At 34.0% G+C, this 19,223-nt stretch overlaps 1 protein-coding gene across 1 annotated transcript in view; it reads right to left on the bottom strand.

Annotated features, from left to right (window-relative positions):
- LOC114335546 (G protein-coupled receptor kinase 1) overlaps nt 1–19,223 on the bottom strand; it is a 972,615-nt gene that overhangs the window by 16,524 nt on the left and 936,868 nt on the right. The window contains exons 11-12 of the mRNA XM_050659707.1: nt 19,046–19,146; nt 9,802–10,133 (exon numbers count right to left, since the gene is read on the bottom strand). Coding sequence (XP_050515664.1) covers nt 9,802–10,133; nt 19,046–19,146 — 433 coding nt within the window. The remainder of the gene's footprint in view (nt 1–9,801; nt 10,134–19,045; nt 19,147–19,223) is intronic.

Genomic DNA, 19,223 nt, shown 5'->3' with positions numbered 1-19,223 from the left:
AATCTGACTTTAATTTAGCACGCTTATTGCCGTAAGAAGGTGTCATTTGCTTTTATTTTGAATGTTTTCTTGTGTTTTAAGAGGTTTAAATAGTGTAATTGTGTGTTTTTAAAACTTTCGATTATCGAACTAGTATTTATTAGTGAAGTGTAGGTTTACCATTGAATTTTTGTAAGCGAAAGATACTCTTTTCGTTATTTAAAGATGAGGTGTTCAATAGCTCTATGCAATAGTGACAACCAAAGTAAAATGGTTCACAAAAACATTATTATTATGGATGTATTTTAGATTAAGAAAACTGAATAAAAACTTGCGAGATCAGACAGTCAGCAAAAAAAGAAAAATGTCAAAAATAATATTGTAATTTTTTTTTTAATAAATAGACGACTTTTTATTTTTTATATTAGCTACATATTTTAATTTACAATCTGCTTCATCGAAGCTATAAGTAAATAGTTTAAGTGATAAATACATGAGGAAGAAGCTGCCCTATGACATCCCTCCTATTAATTTTTTACATTAGATAGTCTCCTTCTTCTTCTATTAGCTCTATAACTCTGTTATAGAGCTTTTTCCTCTTTAACAATATTCTTCGATTCTGCCCTGTCAGATTCTTTCCTTCGCCACTGCCTAATGTTCATGGTTTTAAGATCTTTCCCTATGTTGTCTATCCATCTTTTATAGGGTCTTCCTCTTGTTCTATTTCCTTGGGCTTCCATTTTCTGATTACTTTTACAGATCGATTATTTAGCATTCTTTCTAAGTGACGAAACTAGTTTACTCTTTGTGACTTTACAAATCTTACAATATCTGGGCTTTGCATTAGTTTATCTAGCTGGTAGTTCATTTTAATTCTCCATGAACCATCGTTGCAATGGGTGGGCCCAAATACATTAGATCATAAATTTAATTGATTAGGTCTGTTGGTCAGTTGCAATCCGGGAGGAGCGTTTAGCAGTCTTTCTTCATCATTTGGATGACTTCTCAGTCCATCAAAGTAGTTCTTTGTGATTCTTTGAATTTCTTCCTCTACCAAAGGTGTAGCTGAATCCTTGTGTAGGGTTTTATTGCTTACATACCAGGGCGCGTTGAATATATCATTCTCAATATTTTTGACTCGACTCTTTATTTTATCTTGATATTTGATGGCTTTGAACAACCCCAGAGAACACCATAGGTCCAAATTAGTTGTATCATAGATTTATGCAGATGCAGTTTATATTCAACGGCGAGTTTTGATTTTTGACCCATTTGTTTTCTTCGCTTAAATATTCTTGAAAATTCAATTTTTCCAATTAATAATTTTGCATTTAAAAAACAGCCAAAAGTACGAAATACCTCATTTTTTTTGAAGTACGAAAACATATATTATTATAACAAGTGACCATATAATTATTGCAAAGACTTAAAAAAAAATGTTGTTACATATGTGACAAGGTTTTTGTTACATAGGCTGATTATAATAATATGTATCATTATAATCAGTGTTTTTACCCCTCATATTTTTGTGAATTGTATGGACTTATTTTAATATCGTATGTAGGTACCATTTTAAAATATTACGATGTTTAATTTCTAATTTAAAATGTCAATAAAATGTAAATATATGTACATGATACATAAAACTACTTTTATTTATTTGTATTATAATCGAAATAAAATCATGCTGTATCCGCTAATAAAAGAAGTTTTTAATAATCTCAGCAGACTTTTACATTAATTAGTTTTAAATACCAAAGCCTTGATTTAATATCACCAGTTCTGAATGAACGATGGGCTCCCTTGCTATTTAGTTCCCGGCCCCAAAAAATACTTAATCCGGCGTTTAATATCACATTCATCGTAAAAAAAATAATAAAAACATTTAAACTGACGAAATTAAAGCAGTCCTTCCTTGTATTTTAAGAACGCCACTCTCCACTGACGTCACTGCGCAGAACGGGCGAGACTTGGTCACGCTGTTGACCATATCTACGTCCTCATTGTATCATGAGTATACTCCATATAATAATATAGGGCAAGGTAGACGGAAGAAGCGGGCCAGGTTGGAAGAACATCATGGCTTAAAAACCTGAGAGAATGTTTTAACAGATCCTCTGCATCCCTTTTCCGAGCTGCCGTCAACACAATTACTACAGCCAATTTGATAGACAATGCTCGGTAATCGAGCACGGCACATGAAGAAGAAGATCCAAGTTTAAGCTAGATATATGTATGATAAAAAAAAGTTAAACAGGAATAACATGAACAGTATTTTATAAAGACGCTTTTGATATCTTAGTCCTTTCAGTACCATTTTTTTTTCAGCAAACGAAAAAATATTTTTTGCCTAAAATGTACTTCAAACAGTTCATATAACACTTTTTTGCCATTAATAAAAATATAGAATGTATATTAGCAAAACGTAAAAGGATGCCTTCAATACGAACTGCATATGAACTACTGTAGCAAACTGAACATCTAATGGGACACTAATGATATTGACGGGCACTGTGATCGACTAACACATTGTCTACTAGAACCATGCAAAGAAATACTGAAGACTTCCGCAAAAAGAAAGAGGAACGAATGAACGACGAGATACTCAATATGATGGAACAACGGAGACAATATAAGAACAAAGATAACAATAAATACAGGGAGATTAACCACGAGATAAGGAAGTTGATAAAGCATGCAATAGAAAAACAATTTGAAGAAAAATGCAAAGAGATCGAGGACCTCCAAAAAAGATACGACCTATTTAATCTTCATAAGAAAGTCAAAGAAATTGCTGGACTAAGAAAACAAAATCTCACTGGTGCACTTCTGGATAGACACGGGGTTACTATAACACAGACCGATGAGAAAGTACAACGTTGGGCAGAATACATAGACGAACTGTTCGATGATGAAAGAGGGGACCTGGAACACATAGAACTTACTTCAGGAGAAATAGGTCCAGATATTACACAAGAAGAAATAATCCACGCATTAAAAAGAATGAAGAACGGAAAAAGCCCAGGACCTGACATGCTTCCTATCGACCTTCTAAAAATTATAAATGAGCAGCATATTGATGTTTTAGTGATACTCTTAAACAAAATTTATAGCTCAGGCACATTACCCAAATAATGGTTAACGTCAATATTTATTTGTCTCCTAGACCAGGGCGCATCTGTAAAAATATTAGTAAATTTGGACGTTGAGAGGTGACTCAATTTTTTTTGCAGAAATTACTTGAAAATAAACCAAGTAATAATATTTGAGTTATCTTCCCTCTCAAAAAGGTCCGGAACATTGTTTAAATAATCAAAATGTCAAAAAATTAAAGAAAAATTCGATTTTTTTCTTCGTTTTTTGATTATAACTTTAAAAGTATTCATTTCCGAGAAAAGTTGTACAGACATAAAAGTTGCGTAATTAAATTTACTACAATATACAATTGGTTAAAAATTCAAAAAATAGTCACCCTTGTTGCAAAATAGCAATAATTGCGAAAAAACCTTACAAAAACAAATATTCGAATTTTACGTTTTTCAACCATTATGCTACACTTACGACCTTCATATTTCACCCAGAAACTTTATGATACAGTAAAACAATACTGTAAATTTCATTAAGATCGATTCAATAGATTTTGCAAAATAAATTTTGCAATCCAGCTTTCGCAAAAAAAATTCATTTTCTCAAAATGTTACAGGACTGAAAATAAAGCAGATAGCAAGTTGAAATTTTTTTTTGCGTATAGAAGTGTACTGTACCTTTCATTTGCAATTTTAAAAAAATTAAAATCGATTAACACCACGGCGTCAGGAATTTTTTTAAATAAACAATAATTATTGGTGCTATGCGCAGGACAGCGGATAGTTTGTTCTGATTGGACATTCCAATGACCTTTGATAATGATTAATACATTTTAATTTTGATTACATTTCGATATAAATAAATAAATTTGTTTATTGCAAAATAAAAACACATACTCTATCCTTTGAAATAACACTTTTATTAGCAAAAACTTTCTATGTTCATATATTTTAACTTAGAGAATAAAAGTTTATTATTTTTAAACATATGCAATTGTTTAAACAATATTTCACAAACATTAATAAAATTAGTTTGATTTTTGTGGAATTAAAGTATTAAAATACAACAAAATATAGAGTAAGAAAATAATATATTAGATAAAGATTGGAAGAAATTTTGGTGGAAATCAACTTGTGTGAATCGAACACCGCTGTCCTGCGCCTAGCACCAAAAATTAATGTTTATTTCAAAAATTTTCTGGCGCCGTGGTAATTAATGTATTTTAATTTTGCAAATTGCAAATGAAAGGTACAGTACACTTCTATAAGCAAAAAAAATTTCAACTTGCTATCTGCTTCATTTTCAGTCCTGTAACATTTTGAAAAAATGAATTTTTTTTGCGAAAGCTGGATTGCAAAATTTATTGAACCGATCTTAATAAAATTTACAGTATTGTTTTACTGTATCATATAGTTTTTCTGGGTGAAATATGAAGGTCTAAGTGTAGCATAAATGGTGGAAAAACGTAAAATGCGAATACTTGTTTTTGTATGGATTTTTTTCGCAATTATTGCTATTTTGCAACTAGGGTGACTATTTTTTTTTTAATTTTTAGCCAATTCTATATTGTAGGAAATTTAAATACGCAACATTTATGTCAGTACAACTTTTCTCGGAAATGAATACTTTTAAAGTTATAATAAAAAAACGAAGAAAAAAATCGAATTTTTCCTTAATTTTTTGACATTTTGATTATTTAAACAATGTTCCGGACCTTTTTGAGAGGGAGGATAACTCAAATATTATTATTTGATTTATTTTCAAGCAATTTCTGCAAAAAAATTTGAGTCACCTCTCAACGTCCATCTCAAAACAGATGCGCCCTGAACTATCCCTAAAAAGAAAAACGCCAGAGAATGCGGCGACTACCGCACCATTAGCTTGATGTCCCATGTAAAGTCATCCATAACCGAATATATCATAAATTGGACATAGACATTAATGATACGCAATTTGGGTTTCGCAAAGGCCTAGGAACTCGTGAAGCTCTTTTTTCACTTAACATACTTATACAAAGGTGCCTGGACGTCGATCAAGATATATATGCGTGTTTTATTGACTATAATAAAGCATTCGACAAAGTACGACATGTACAATTAATGCATGTCCTGGAATAAAAAAAGATAGACTACAATGACCTCAGGATTATATCTAATTTATACTATAAACAACGAGCAAAAGTACGTGTTAAAGATCAGCTATCAGGGGAAATTGAAATCAGACGTGGAGTGAGACAGGGATGCGTGTTGTCGCCAATTCTTTTTAATGCCTACTCGGAAGAGATCTTGAAAAAAGCTCTTGAGGGTGAAACAGCTGGAATAAAGGTAAATTGAGTTCCCATTAACAACATTAGATATGCGGATGACACTGTCATCTTCGCTGAAAATATTGGGATCTTCAGAGGCTGGTGACCAAAATAGCGCAGTTTGGACAAGAATACGGTCTAACAATGAACGTCAAGAAGAGAAAGTTTATGACAATATCAAAAACTCAAAGAAATCACGAGAATTTCTTCATAAACGGATGCAATATCGAACGAGTCTACCAATATGCATACCTTGGAACAATGATCAACTCCACAGGAGATTATTTACAGGAAATCAAAATCAGAATAGAAAAGGCTAGAGCAAATTTTAACAAAATGCGAAAAGGACTCTGCACAAGAGATTTGAAGTTGGAACTAGGTTGGCTACTTGTACCTTGAATGCTGCATCAATGAAAAAACTAGAACCATTCGAGCTGTGGGTGTACAGAAGAATTCTGAAAATATCGTGGACAGAACATGTCACAAACAAAGAGGTTCTGAGAAAGATGAATAAAGAAATGGAAATTTTAGATACCATCAAAACAAGAAAATTGGAATATCTCGGACATATTACACGTGAAGATAGATACAACTTGCTCCAATTGATTATGCAGGGAAAGATTCAAGGAAAAAGAAGCATAGGAAGACGCAGAATATCGTGGCTGCGCAACCTAAGAGAATGGTACGGATGTACATCAAATGAACTTTTCAGAGCAGCCGTCTCTAAAATCCGAATAGCTATGGTGACTGCCGACCTTCGCCGCGGAGATGGCACTTAAAGAAGAAGGAGATAATTGCAGCTGGAGGTCAAACTACTTTGGAGGCAGTTAAAATTTTAATGAACAATTGCCTCTTTGGGGGTGCTATTCCAACCTCTTGGCAAAATGCGCAAGTACTTTTACTACACAAGAAAAGAGATAAACTAAAAATCGAAAATTATAGACCAATAAGTGTGTTACCACATCAATACAGACTGCTTATCAAAATAATTACCAACAGACTACCAAATAAATTCGATAGTTACCAGCCTGTTGAACAAGCGGGTTATAGTACCATAGAACACCTACAGACAATAAGGACACTTATCGAAAAGTGTAACGAATACAATAAACATCTTCATTTGGCGTTTGTGGATTACAATAAAACATTCGATTCTATAGAACTCTGGGCCGTGTTAGGACTGAATAACACAAGGATTGATTCCAGATATAGAATACTCAAAAAATACATATACGAACGTATCAGAAGGTCTAACAATAAGAACTGAAAGAGGAGTTAGAATTGACATACTATCTCTCCAAAAATGTTCTCTTGCATTAGAAGATAGAAGATGTGTTCAAGAAGTTAAATTGGGAATAACGCGGAATTAAAATCGATGGCAGATTTTTAAGTCACCTAAGATTTGATGATGACATACTACTCATAAGCAACAATACGGAGGCACTGCTCTACATGCTAAAGGAGCTTAAACAAGAATATTCAAAAATAGGTATAAAAATAAATTTCACAAAAGTGATGACAAATCTAAATATATTTAGATGTAAGTGAGATTGAAGGTGTTGAAAATTATATATACCTAGGTCACATTTGCCAATAAATCTAAAGAAAATGGTATTTGACAGTTGTATTCTACCAGTTATGACCTATGTAATGGAGATCGTGATAACTTACAGAGTTATCAGTCCCAGTCCTAGATTACGAATAACACAGGGAGCAATCTAACGAGCTGTGTTAGAAATTTCTTAAGAACATATACGAAATGAAGACGTGCGAAGCAAGACGAAGGTGAAAGATGTAATTGGAAGAATTGCGCAAATGAAATAGAGCGGGGTAGGTCACTTGGCACGACAACACAACGAAAAATGGACGAGAAACACTGTACATTAAGGACCACGCGAACATAGTCGTAGTAGAGGAAGACCAGAAAACTGGTGGCTAGACGACATCAAGGGCGCCCATATAAATATTTTTAGGGGGGGGGCAAACGTGAAGATGTTGCACATTACATTTTGTATATTTCGGATGACAATATATACAGTAGACTCTCTCTATAACGAACACGGATATAACGAGGTTTCGCTTATAACGAGGTACATTAGGTGTCCCATGAAATTCCTATTGAACTATAACGCTCTATAACGAGGCATATTTGGTTACAACGAGGAAAATTGAAATCGAAGAATACGTGTCTTTACCTGTTTTTAGCGTTGTAATGGTCATAAATAAATAAATGCCCCAACTGCCTGTACATAGAAATTCCCAACATCTGTCTTATTATGGAGGCCAGTGCTGTAATAATCTCGGCCACCTGTAATAAACGTCTGCCTGTTTATCGACCGATATTGAATATTATAGGAAATTTATAATTTATGACGGCGAAGTCTCATTGTTCACTGTTCAGGTTGACCATCGACACCTAATAAACTACGTAAGAGGCATCAAAACATTTCAATATTATTGTTTGATATAACGAGATCCGCTTATAACGAGATAATTAGTCCACCATTTCAGTTCTCGTTATAGAGGGAGTCTACTGTAGTTTAAACCACCTAAAAAACCTAGTTTGAACCCTGTTGTGAGAAATTATTCATACATTTAAATACTAGACCAAGTTTTTAAGAACTAAAGTTGCGCCTCTCTTTAGAACCCGTTTGAAAAGAGTACAATGCTTGCAAAGCACTGCCTTCAACTTTGGCGAGTAGACTAACCATGAGTATGTGTCGAATCAAGTTTTTACTTTAAAATTTTAAAAAGGAGCCCCCTTTAGTTTGGTGTCATTCTATAGATTTTTGAAAAATATTAAACAGGTGTTTTTTAGTTTTTCATTTGGAAGTATATTTCTCGAGATATTAGACCGTTTCTATAAGTTTGCTATGGTATCACGATATATCGTTTTTTCCGATTATAGCGCAATCTATCCACAATTCGCAAAACGGCTCGAATAAAATTTGCTTATTTTTACAAGGAAAATCCAAATCTGCAACAAAAATTAGGGATTCCATTAAAGATTTTAAATTTACCCCCCGCTCCACACACAGGGGTTGAAGTGGTGAACTTGTTTAGTGTCATCGCATAGATTTTTGAGAAATATGGTGAACTTGTTTAGTGTCATCGCATAGATTTTTGAGAAATATTTAACACATATTTTTCAAAAATGAATAACCATTTTCAATGTCGTTGCAACACGAAACTACAGCCGCGCGATATTCTAGTCCAATCAGAGAGTGCCGCAAGCACCTCTACAGGTTTCGAAACTTATTAGTCTCTCATCAGGAGGCACATATGCTGCTCTCACTGATCCAACCGAAACAAACCCCGGCGTGCAGCCACGGATCGCAACGAACATATTTTTCAGTTTTTAGATCCGATGTTCATTTCGCGAATTATTCGACTTTTCCGCTACTTTTGGGACACCCTTTATATAACACTCATTCGTCATGACAGATCACCTGTTTTTCATCTAAATAAAATTGTTCTGTTCATCATAATGTACTCTTTAAAAATAATCTACTTACTAAAAAAATACTTTTGCAAACTAAAATTTGACTAACTATGAATTTATTTCTGCTTATGAAGATGGTTCTGTTCGGTGTACACAAAACTTAATATAAAACAAATATATTCACTTCACAGATTTTACACTTTATCTTTATAGTGCCAGTTCTCAAATACAAATGGCTCACTAGTGATTATCGGTCAGAGATCGGATTTCTTGCTGATATGAGTTTCTTTGCAGTATTATAAATGATAAAATGATTCATTTAATTTGTAATTTTGGGTGTCGATTACAGTATATATTATGTTCCCACGTTTCTAATCTCTTTTAATGTTTTTGTTAATAGCACACCGTGACTGTGCGAAATGTGTATTATGCACATTCCATATAGACCGCTGTCGCAGACACACAGACACACAGATTTTCTGTTAAACTATTAATTACCCAATATGTGAATTTTTTTATTAATAAATATGTTGTTTCCAATATATCTCTCAAAATTATCCAATAATTTTTTGACAAAATTACGTTTATGTAATATAAATTTAATTTTTGTTCTTTCCCGAAAAGCTAGGGGGGGCACGGCCCCCCTGCCCGTGTGTATGGGCGCCTATGGACGACATCACAGTAAAAGTGGGAAGAAACTGGCACTAAATAGCACAAAACTGAGAAGAATGGAGAACTCATGGGGAGGCGTTTCTCCAGGGGTTAATGTAGAGAAGCTGAAGAAGAAGAAAGCATCAAATACATATATTTGTGATTCAATAATAGTTTTGACACTTTCTAAAATATTGGCAGGTAACAGTCGTATAAGCTTTATGTTGACGTGAGTTTAAAAGCAGTAATGCGAGAAAGCGCATAACATCAAGGAAAAAACGAAAATGAAAATTTTCTCTTTAATGTAGACATGATTTAACAAATATTTTTTATTTACCTTTTTCATCTAAATCGTAGAGCTTCTTCTGTTTTGCCTTCTTCTTGTGCTCTTGCTTATCAGCCTCAAAATTGACTGTTTCAAATACTGTTTCTGCTACTTCATTCTGCCATCGTTCAGATATCACAAGTGGGAAATTTTTGTACAGCTCTTGATCGGCGTCGGTCAATTTGATGCCTTTGGTGTCTTCTTCATCAAAAGAACCGATGTCGAAGGCGTCGGCTGCGTTCACTTCCCCTCTGGGTGGAATCAGAGGAGGAGTGTATTTTTGTAAGTAAACTTGTTGCCAATCTATACCAGCGAAAAATGGATGTTCTTTCACTTCTTCCGATCTATAAGAAATAATAATTGCAAAAATTTTATGAAAGCATGTCTATAAATATTCAGTGAGGACGTAAAGGTTTGCATAAATTGCAATAGTTTTGTAACTAAAAATATTTTGACGAACTGCTCGGAGAGGAGAGGTCGATTTATATTTTTAACTTGTGATTTTTGGCATGTATATCATATTAGTTACGCCATCCATTTGGGCATGATGACGTAATTAATGATTTTTAATGAGAATAGGGGTCATGTGTTAGCTCATTTGAAAGGGCATTCAATTCTCTATTCAGTAATATAAACATTAACATTACCATAACAATCATCTATAGAGAGTGTTCAAAAAAAATTTTTTATTAAATTAATTGACACAAAAAGAATCATGTATGCAATTTATTTAAGCCAAAATACATTTTACTGCTCACAGAAAATAGGACAAGATGTTTTTCTACAACCGTGTTAAAAATGAAATTTCTACTTTATAGTATGGTATAGTTAGACCCAAACCCAGACATCCAAAGTGAAAGTTATCCTCCAACACCAAATTGTTCTATATGGTCCACATAATGTTCAGAAAAAAGTCACACCATTTTGAGCGTCGGGTTTGGAGGGGAGAGGGGGGAGAAATCTGCAAATTCGTAGTTTTTTAAGTTTTTCGTCAATATTTCTAAAACTAAGCGGTTTAGCATGAACAACCCTCCACACAAAATTGTTCTACATTAAATTTAAAATAAAAAAGGCCCATGCATAACCCTTCTAAAATGAACGGTTCCAAAGTTACGGAGGTAGTATAGTATAATTGGTCCAAAAAAGGCCTAACCCAGACATCCAAAGTAAAAGTTTTCCTTCAACACCAAATTGTTCTATATGGTCCACATATTGTTTAGTAAAAAGTTACACCATTTTGAGTGTCCGGTTTGGGGGGGGGGGAGATGGGGGAGAAGTCGGTAAATTAGTAGTTTTTCTAAGTTTTTCGTCAATATTTCTAAAACTATGCTTTAGCGTAAGGAATGTTCTATAGAAAAATATTCTACATAAAATTTAAAACAAAAAAGGTTTTATACATAATTGTTATAAAATCAACGGTTCCAGAGTTACGGAGGGTGAAAAGTGGAGGTTTTCGATACTTTTTATATTTACCGATTTCTCTCCCCTCTCCCCCCCCCAAACCCGACGCTCAAAATGGTGTGACTTTTTTCTGGACATTATGTGGACCATGTAGAACAATTTGGTGTTGGAGGATAACTTTCACTTTGGATGTCTGGGTTTTTGGTATAGTTATATCATAAATATTGCCCAAAAAATATAAAAAGTATCGAAAACTTCGACTTTTCACCCTCTGTAACTCTGGAACCGTTGATTTTATAACAATTATGTATTGAACATATTTTGTTTTAAATTTCATGTAGAACATTTTTGTATATAACATTGTTTACGATAAAGCATAGTTTTAGAAATATTGACGAAAAACGTAAAAAAACTACTAATTTACCGGCTTCTCTCCCATCTCCCTCCCAAACAGGACGCTCAAAATGGTGTAACTTTTTACTGAACAATATGTGGACCATATAGAACATTTTGGTGTTGAAGGAAAAGTTTTACTTTGGATTTTTTGGTTAGGCCTTTTTTTGGACCAGTTATACTATACTACCTCCGTAACTTTGGAACCATCCATTTTAGAAAGATTATGCATAGAGCCTTTTTTATTTCAAATTTAATTTAGAACAATTTTGTATAGAAGGTTGTTCATGCTAAACCGCATAGTTTTAGAAATATTGGCGAAAAACTTAAAAAACTACGAATTTACCGATTTCTCCCCCTCTCCCCCCCAAACCCGACGCTCAAAATGGTGCGACTTTTTTCTGGACATTGTGTGGACCATATAGAACAATTTGGTGTTGAAGGATAACTTTCACTTTGGATGTCTGGGTTATGACATCTTTTGGATCAACTATACTATACTATTTAAGGCACTAGTGCTTTAAAATTTTTATGGCACTGCAATTCGTATTGATCGATCGTATAGGCAATTTTGATGTAATGTCAAAAAAATATAAAAATGGAATGTCAGTCAAGTTCAAGTAAAAGATTTTGTAGAAATTGGCCTGTAATTACGTTTGTAGAAAAAATTTTGTATGATATGCGTGTTAAAAAGTACATTTTTAAGGCACTCATGTGAATTGCAGAACTCGCTATCGCTCATTCTGCAAACTTTCACATGCGTGCCTTAAACGTGTACTTTTAACACTTATATCATAAATAACTATTATTTCACAAATAAATATCGCTTTTCGCTTAAATTTAATGTTCAAGCTGCCATTCCACCAATATCTTGTCAGTTTGAACAGTTAATTTAAGCGAAAAGCAATGTTTATTTATCAAATAAAAATTTTCTGATAGTATTGATTCTTTTTTTGTGTCAATTAATTTAATAAAACAAATATTTTGCACACCCTATACCCCTATACCACCTCAAAAACATTGTATGTGGAGTACCACAAGGTTCAGTATTGGGTCCTCTACTTTTCCTTATCTTTATAAATGACATCACTAATTTAAAAATCGATGGAAAAATTTTTCTTTTTGCTGATGATACCAGTATCACTTAAAACAACTCAACTATTGCAACTCTTCATGCAACTATAACTTCTGATCTTCTTACGATAAAAACCTGGTCTGACTCTAATTTACTCTCCTTTAACGTGGATAAAACGGTAGCATTATCATATAAAGGTGCTCTTCAACCCCTGCTTGTAAATAGCAGCCAGATCTCTACCGTTGATTCTGTAAAATTTCTTGGTATTCTTTTAGACAGCAACCTCAAATGGTCCCTTCATATCGATTTGTTAAGTAAGAAACTCGCCTCAGTCTGCTATGCCATAAGATCTGTTTCGAAGGAACTCAATTTAGCATATTCTAAAATAACATATTTTTCTTTATTCGAGTCTCATCTTCGATATGGTCTTCCTTTTTGGGGGTCTAGTACAGCTGCCCAATTTGATGTTATTTTCAAATTACAACACAGAGCAATAAGATATCTGTTTGGCCTCAGAAGAACAACCCATTGCAGAAGTTACTTTAAAGATCACGACTAACTAAGAAATCACAGTAATGTACAAGTAACTAAAGTGTATTTACCTATATTTGGGTGTCACATACAGCAGCTTAAACTTATTAGTTCCTTTGTTTGTGTTTTATTATATTATGTTGTATGTTCAATTTTGCAATTTATAGTAATTTTGCAATATATTGGTTTTTGTTATTTTACTTCACTTTTTTAACTTGTTTATATTTTTTTTATTGACGATTTATCTAATTTTATAAAATTGTATTTGTTATTGTTATGTATATCTTTTTCGTGACTATGTTAAGCTTTGTCCATAAATTGTATAATTTTCAGTGACAATAAAGCATATTTCTATTCTATTCTAAATAATTATGTTAATGTTTATATTACTGAACAGAGAATTGAAAAACCTTTCAACCCCTATAGTCGGAGAGATAGAAGCGGATTTTGTGCGTGATAAGTAATATGGAAAAACTATTCGGGGATATGTTGAATTAGTTGTGTACATAACTTTCACCAACGGCCGGAAACCAGAGTTGGGGCCGAGGGTAGTTATAAGGGGTCAAAGTCGCGGATTTTATTATTTTTTTTATGACGCTCATGATCGAGATAGTGCACCAAAATTTGGGAATAAGTAGGTCATGACGTAACTAAGTAAAATCTCTAGGGAAGGAACGCTGCGTGGCCGACAAAGGGGTGGGGGTAGGGGTGAATATAAAGAATATAAAGGGTTTTTTGCGACGTTCGTGATTGAGATAGTGGACCAAAATTTGGGAATAAGTAGATCATGACATTACTAAGTAAAATCCTCAGAGCCGGAAACCAGAGTTGGGGATGAGGGTAGTTATAAGGGGTCAAAATCGCCGTTTTTATTATTTTTTTTGTGACGCTCATGATCGAGAAAGTGCACCAAAATTTGGGAATAAGTAGGTCATGACGTAACTAAGTAAAATCTCCAGGGGTGGCACTCTGTGTGGCCGACAAAGGGGTGGGGCAGGGGTGAATACAAAAAATATAAGGGTTTCTTTTGCGACGTTCGTGATTGACAGAGTGCAGCAAAATTTGGGAATAAGTAGACCATGACATAACTAAGTAAAATCCTCAGAGCCGGAAGCCAGAGTTGGGCATGAGGGTAGTTATAAGGGGTCAATGTCGCCGTTTTTATTATTTTTTTTGTGACGCTCATGATCGAGACGGTGCACCAAAATTTGGGAATAAGTAGGTCATGAGGTAACTAAGTACAATCTCCAGGGGGTAGAACGCTGCTTGGCCGATAAAGCGGTGGGGGTAGGTGTGAATATAAAAAATATAAGGGGCTTTTTGCGACGTGCTAGATTGAGATAGTGCACCAAAATTTGGGAATAGGTACACCATGACTTAGCTAAGTAAAATCCCCAGAGTCAGAAACCAAAGTTGGGGATGAGGGTAGTTTTAAGGGGTCAAAGTCGCAGTGTGTATTATTTTTTTTTGTGACCCGGCACAACATTTGTCCCCTACGCAGCGTTCCGCCCCTGGAGATTTTACTTAGTAATGTCATGATCTACTTATTCACAAATTTTGGTGCACTATCTCGATCACGAACGGCAAAAAAACCCCCATATATTTTTATACTCACCCCTGCCTACCACCCCTTTGTACCCCAAGCAGCGTTCCGCCCCTGAAGATTTTACTTAGTTACGTCATAACCTACTTACTCCCAAATTTTGGTGCACTATCTCCATCATGAGCGCCACAAAAAAAAAAATAATAAAACCGCGACTTTTACCACTTATAACTACCCTCGTCCCCCACTCTGGTTTCCGCCTCTGGGGATATTAATTAGCTATGTCATGATCTACTTATTTCCAAATTTTGGTGCACTATCTCAATTACGAACGACGCAAAAAACCCCTTGCATTTTTTTATATTCACCCCTGCCCCACCCCTTTGTCGACCACGCAGCGTTGCACTCCTGGAGATTTTACTTAGTTACGTCATGACCTACTTATTCCCAAATTTTGGCGCGCTATCTCGATCATGAGCGTCACAAAAAAAAAATAAATAACGGAACTTTGACCCCTTATCCTTCCTTCCCCACTCTGGTTTCCGGCTCTGGGGATTTTAATTATTTATGTCATGGTCTACTTATACCCAAATTTTGGTGTACTATCTCAATCACGAACGTCGCAAAAAACCCGTTATATTTTTTATATTTACCCCTACCCCCACCCCTTTGTCGGCCACGCAGCGTTCCGTCCCTAGAGATTTTACTTAGTTACGTCATGACCTACTTATTCCCAAATTTTAGTGCACTATCTCGATCATGAGCGTCATAAAAAAAATAATAAAATCCGCGACTTTGACCCCTTATAACTACCCTCGGCCCCAACTCTGGTTTCCGGCCGTTGGTGAAAGTCATGTACACAACTAATTCAACATATCCCCGTATAGTTTTTCCATATTACTTATCACGCACAAAATCCGCTCCCAACTCTTAGACTACTATTCACGTGCACAAATTTTGTGAGTGGTGTCCCATTTTTAAATGTTCTTTACACTATTATAAACATTAAAAATAGAAACAACTGCAAAAAAACCAGGACAAAAAACATCTGTTAACTGTAAAAAACAAACATCATCTGAGAACACACGAATAAAAAACAAGACTAGATTTCAAAAACTAGATTTCACAATATAACAAATAATCTAGATATTAAGAGCTACTGCACTAGACCGCTGTTTTGATGGGGCTGGTGACTTCCATGAATATCTTTAGCTGTAGAACAGTTTCCGTCACTGATATCTTGTAGTTTGTATTTGTGAAGACTTTATGTACTGGGCCTGAAGATGAGGCATAAATTGTAAGCCTCGAAACCGGTTGGCCTATGATTGTGTAACAACTATTAAAAAATATAAAAACTTGAAGATTTGAGATTGCGAGTAATGACTCGATTTCTATATCCAATAATTAATTTTAATAATTGTACACTACAAAATATAATTACGTACAGCGAATAATTAATTTTATCGCCAACCGTCACTAAAGTCATTCATTATTGTACTCATTTGCGGCAGTAAAGTAACACTTTATTGTACTGAAAGAAGAGTTTTACTTTACCTGCCGCGATTAATCGAAATTGAATGTAAGTGGTGGATGGCAGTAATCGATTATTTATTTGAGTTAACTTACAATTTATTTACTTTAATTATTAAAAATATTGTAGAAAATTTATGACGTTGTTAATTACATGTATGTCAAAATGTGAAATTCTGTAGTATTTTGTAATTATATTCATATACAATAAATCAAAACTTTACCGATTTAGTAATTATTTAATATTGATAACTATCGATTAAAAATCGAAAGCGGCCATCTTGCAAAAGTTATCTGTCATCACTGTCATGAAATTATTATGACGTCTAAAATTTAAGAAGTTCTTAAATTGTAAATTGCAAGTAAGTGTTAAAACCAATATCAAATTATGTTGATTATAAAATTTTGTATGCACCACGTCAGTAAAGACTATCGAACTCGTCTGTTATTCGCCTCGCTCGCTATACTCGCTCTGCTCATAATATCAGACTCGTTCGATAAAGAGTAACTTTACTGACTTGGTGCATAAATAACTATTAGCTGACATAGTTGTTAACAAATTTGATAACTAAGTTATTTTCTATTATAGTTTAGCTTTTGTTAAACGCTGCCTTATTTTCATTGGATGATCGTTGACAATTAGATGTTTCTAACAATAAAACACTGAAAACGTTTGTTTTCTATACTTCCACAAAATTTATTATAACTAAGTGACTACAGCTGTTTCGGCAGAGTGCCTTTCTCAAGTGATATAGTTTACAATGTGTTTGCCTTTTTAAGTCTTCAACTGAAGAGGTTGAGGAATGGGTAGCTGTTTGTCTCGAGTTGGTCATTCAGAATTATATCTGTATTTTTCAGTTTATTAATTTCCATAGATTCTAAAAAAGATAGCTTAAGGCCTTTATTTTGAATATGCAGAATTTGAAACTCTTCATTGAAAGAATGATTATGATCTAGAAGGTGAAGTGCGTATGTAGAAGTGTCTGTTTTTCTATTGTTGAATGCCCTTTTGTGTTCTGCTATCCGTTTGTCAAAAGTTCTGCCAGTTTGACCGATGTACGTTTTCGGACAGTCACCACAAGTTAGTTTGTACACACCACTCTGTAGTTGCTTTCTCTTTCGGCTTTTCTTGTTCTTAATATATTTGCTTAAGTTGTTCTTAGTTCTGAAAGCTGGTGTTATTCCTTTCTTTTTTATGTATCTGGCTATTTTTGTTATTCCTTTCTTTTTTATGTATCTGGCTATTTTTGTTGTTATCTTGCCAGTATATGTGAAAGAGCAGAAGGTACTGGGTTCTTTCTGTGGTGGTGGATACACTCATTTCAGGGCTTTCTTATGGAGTTTTTGGTTTAAAATTTTGTTTGTTCGTTATAGCCGTTGTTTACGCTATTTGTTTAATGATGTTTAGTTCTATCTCGAAGTTATTTTTTGTCATGGGAATTTCTGTCAGTCTATGTATCATGCTATGGTAGGCTGCTAATTTGTGTTGTGTAGGATGGGATGATGAATTGTGTATAGTTGTGTCAGTATGGGTAGGTTTATGATATACGGAAAACTCATGTTTGTTGTGTAGTCTGGAAATCGTTACCTACATCTAGAAAGTTTATGGAGTTATTCTGTTCTGTTTCTATTGTAAACTCAATATTATTATGAAGTGAATTAATATATGATAGAAATTGGTCAAGTTGTCTGTTAGTTTCTATCATCAATTTCTATCATATATTAATTCACTTCATACTAATATTGAGTTTACAATAGAAACAGAACAGAATAACTCCATAAACTTTCTAGATGTAACGATTTCCAGACTACACAACAAACATGAGTTCTCCGTATATCATAAACCTACCCATACTGACACAACTATACACAATTCATCATCCCATCCTACACAACACAAATTAGCAGCCTACCATAGCATGATACATAGACTGACAGAAATTCCCATGACAAAAAATAACTTCGAGATAGAACTAAACATCATTAAACAAATAGCAGTAAACAACGGCTATAACGAACAAACAGTTAACAAAATTTTAAACCAAAAACTCCATAAGAAAGCCCTGAAATTAGTGTATCCACCACCACAGAAAGAACCCAGTACCTTCTGCTCTCTCACATATACTGGCAAGATAACAACAAAAATAGCCAGATACATAAAAAAGAAAGGAATAACACCAGCTTTCAGAACTAACAACAACTTAAGCAAATATATTAAGAACAATAAAAGCCGAAAGAGAAAGCAACTACAGAGTGGTGTGTACAAACTAACTTGTGGTGACTGTCCGAAAACGTACATCGGTCAAACTGGCAGAACTTTTGACAAACGGATAGCAGAACACAAAAGGGCATTCAACAATAGAAAAACAGACACTTCTACATACGCACTTCACCTTCTAGATCATAATCATTCTTTCAATGAAGAGTTTCCAATTGTGCATATTCAAAATAAAGGCCTTAAGCTATCTTTTTTAGAATCTATGGAAATTAATAAACTGAAAAATACAGATATAATTCTGAATGACCAACTCGAGACAAACAGCTCCCCACTCCTCAACCTCTTCACTTAAAGACTTTAAAAGGCAAACACATAGGTAGTAAACTAAATCAGTTGAGAAAGGCACTCTGCCGAAACAGCTGTAGTCACTTAGTTATAATAAATTTTGTGGAAGTATAGAAAACAAACGTTTTCAGTGTTTTATTGTCAGATAAAATGAACTTCCATCAAGTAACGGTCGAATCCATCAATTATTTAATTAGATGTTTGCTGATATATCACTTACCCATTTCCTTTGCATCCCAGTCTTTTATCTATGTCCCTTTGGAGTAAACTTTCTAAAAGTGACTTCAATTCTTTGCTAAATGAATCTGGTAGTTCTACATTCTAAAAATTAAAAAAATAATTGAAAACAGATAGTGGACATAAACATAATTAAAAAAAATATCAAACAATTTTTTTTA

The sequence above is a fragment of the Diabrotica virgifera genome, chromosome 8 (assembly GCF_917563875.1).
Source record: "Diabrotica virgifera virgifera chromosome 8, PGI_DIABVI_V3a".
NCBI classification, from domain to species: domain Eukaryota; kingdom Metazoa; phylum Arthropoda; class Insecta; order Coleoptera; family Chrysomelidae; genus Diabrotica; species Diabrotica virgifera.
This window is presented reverse-complemented; position numbering and strand designations above follow the sequence as displayed.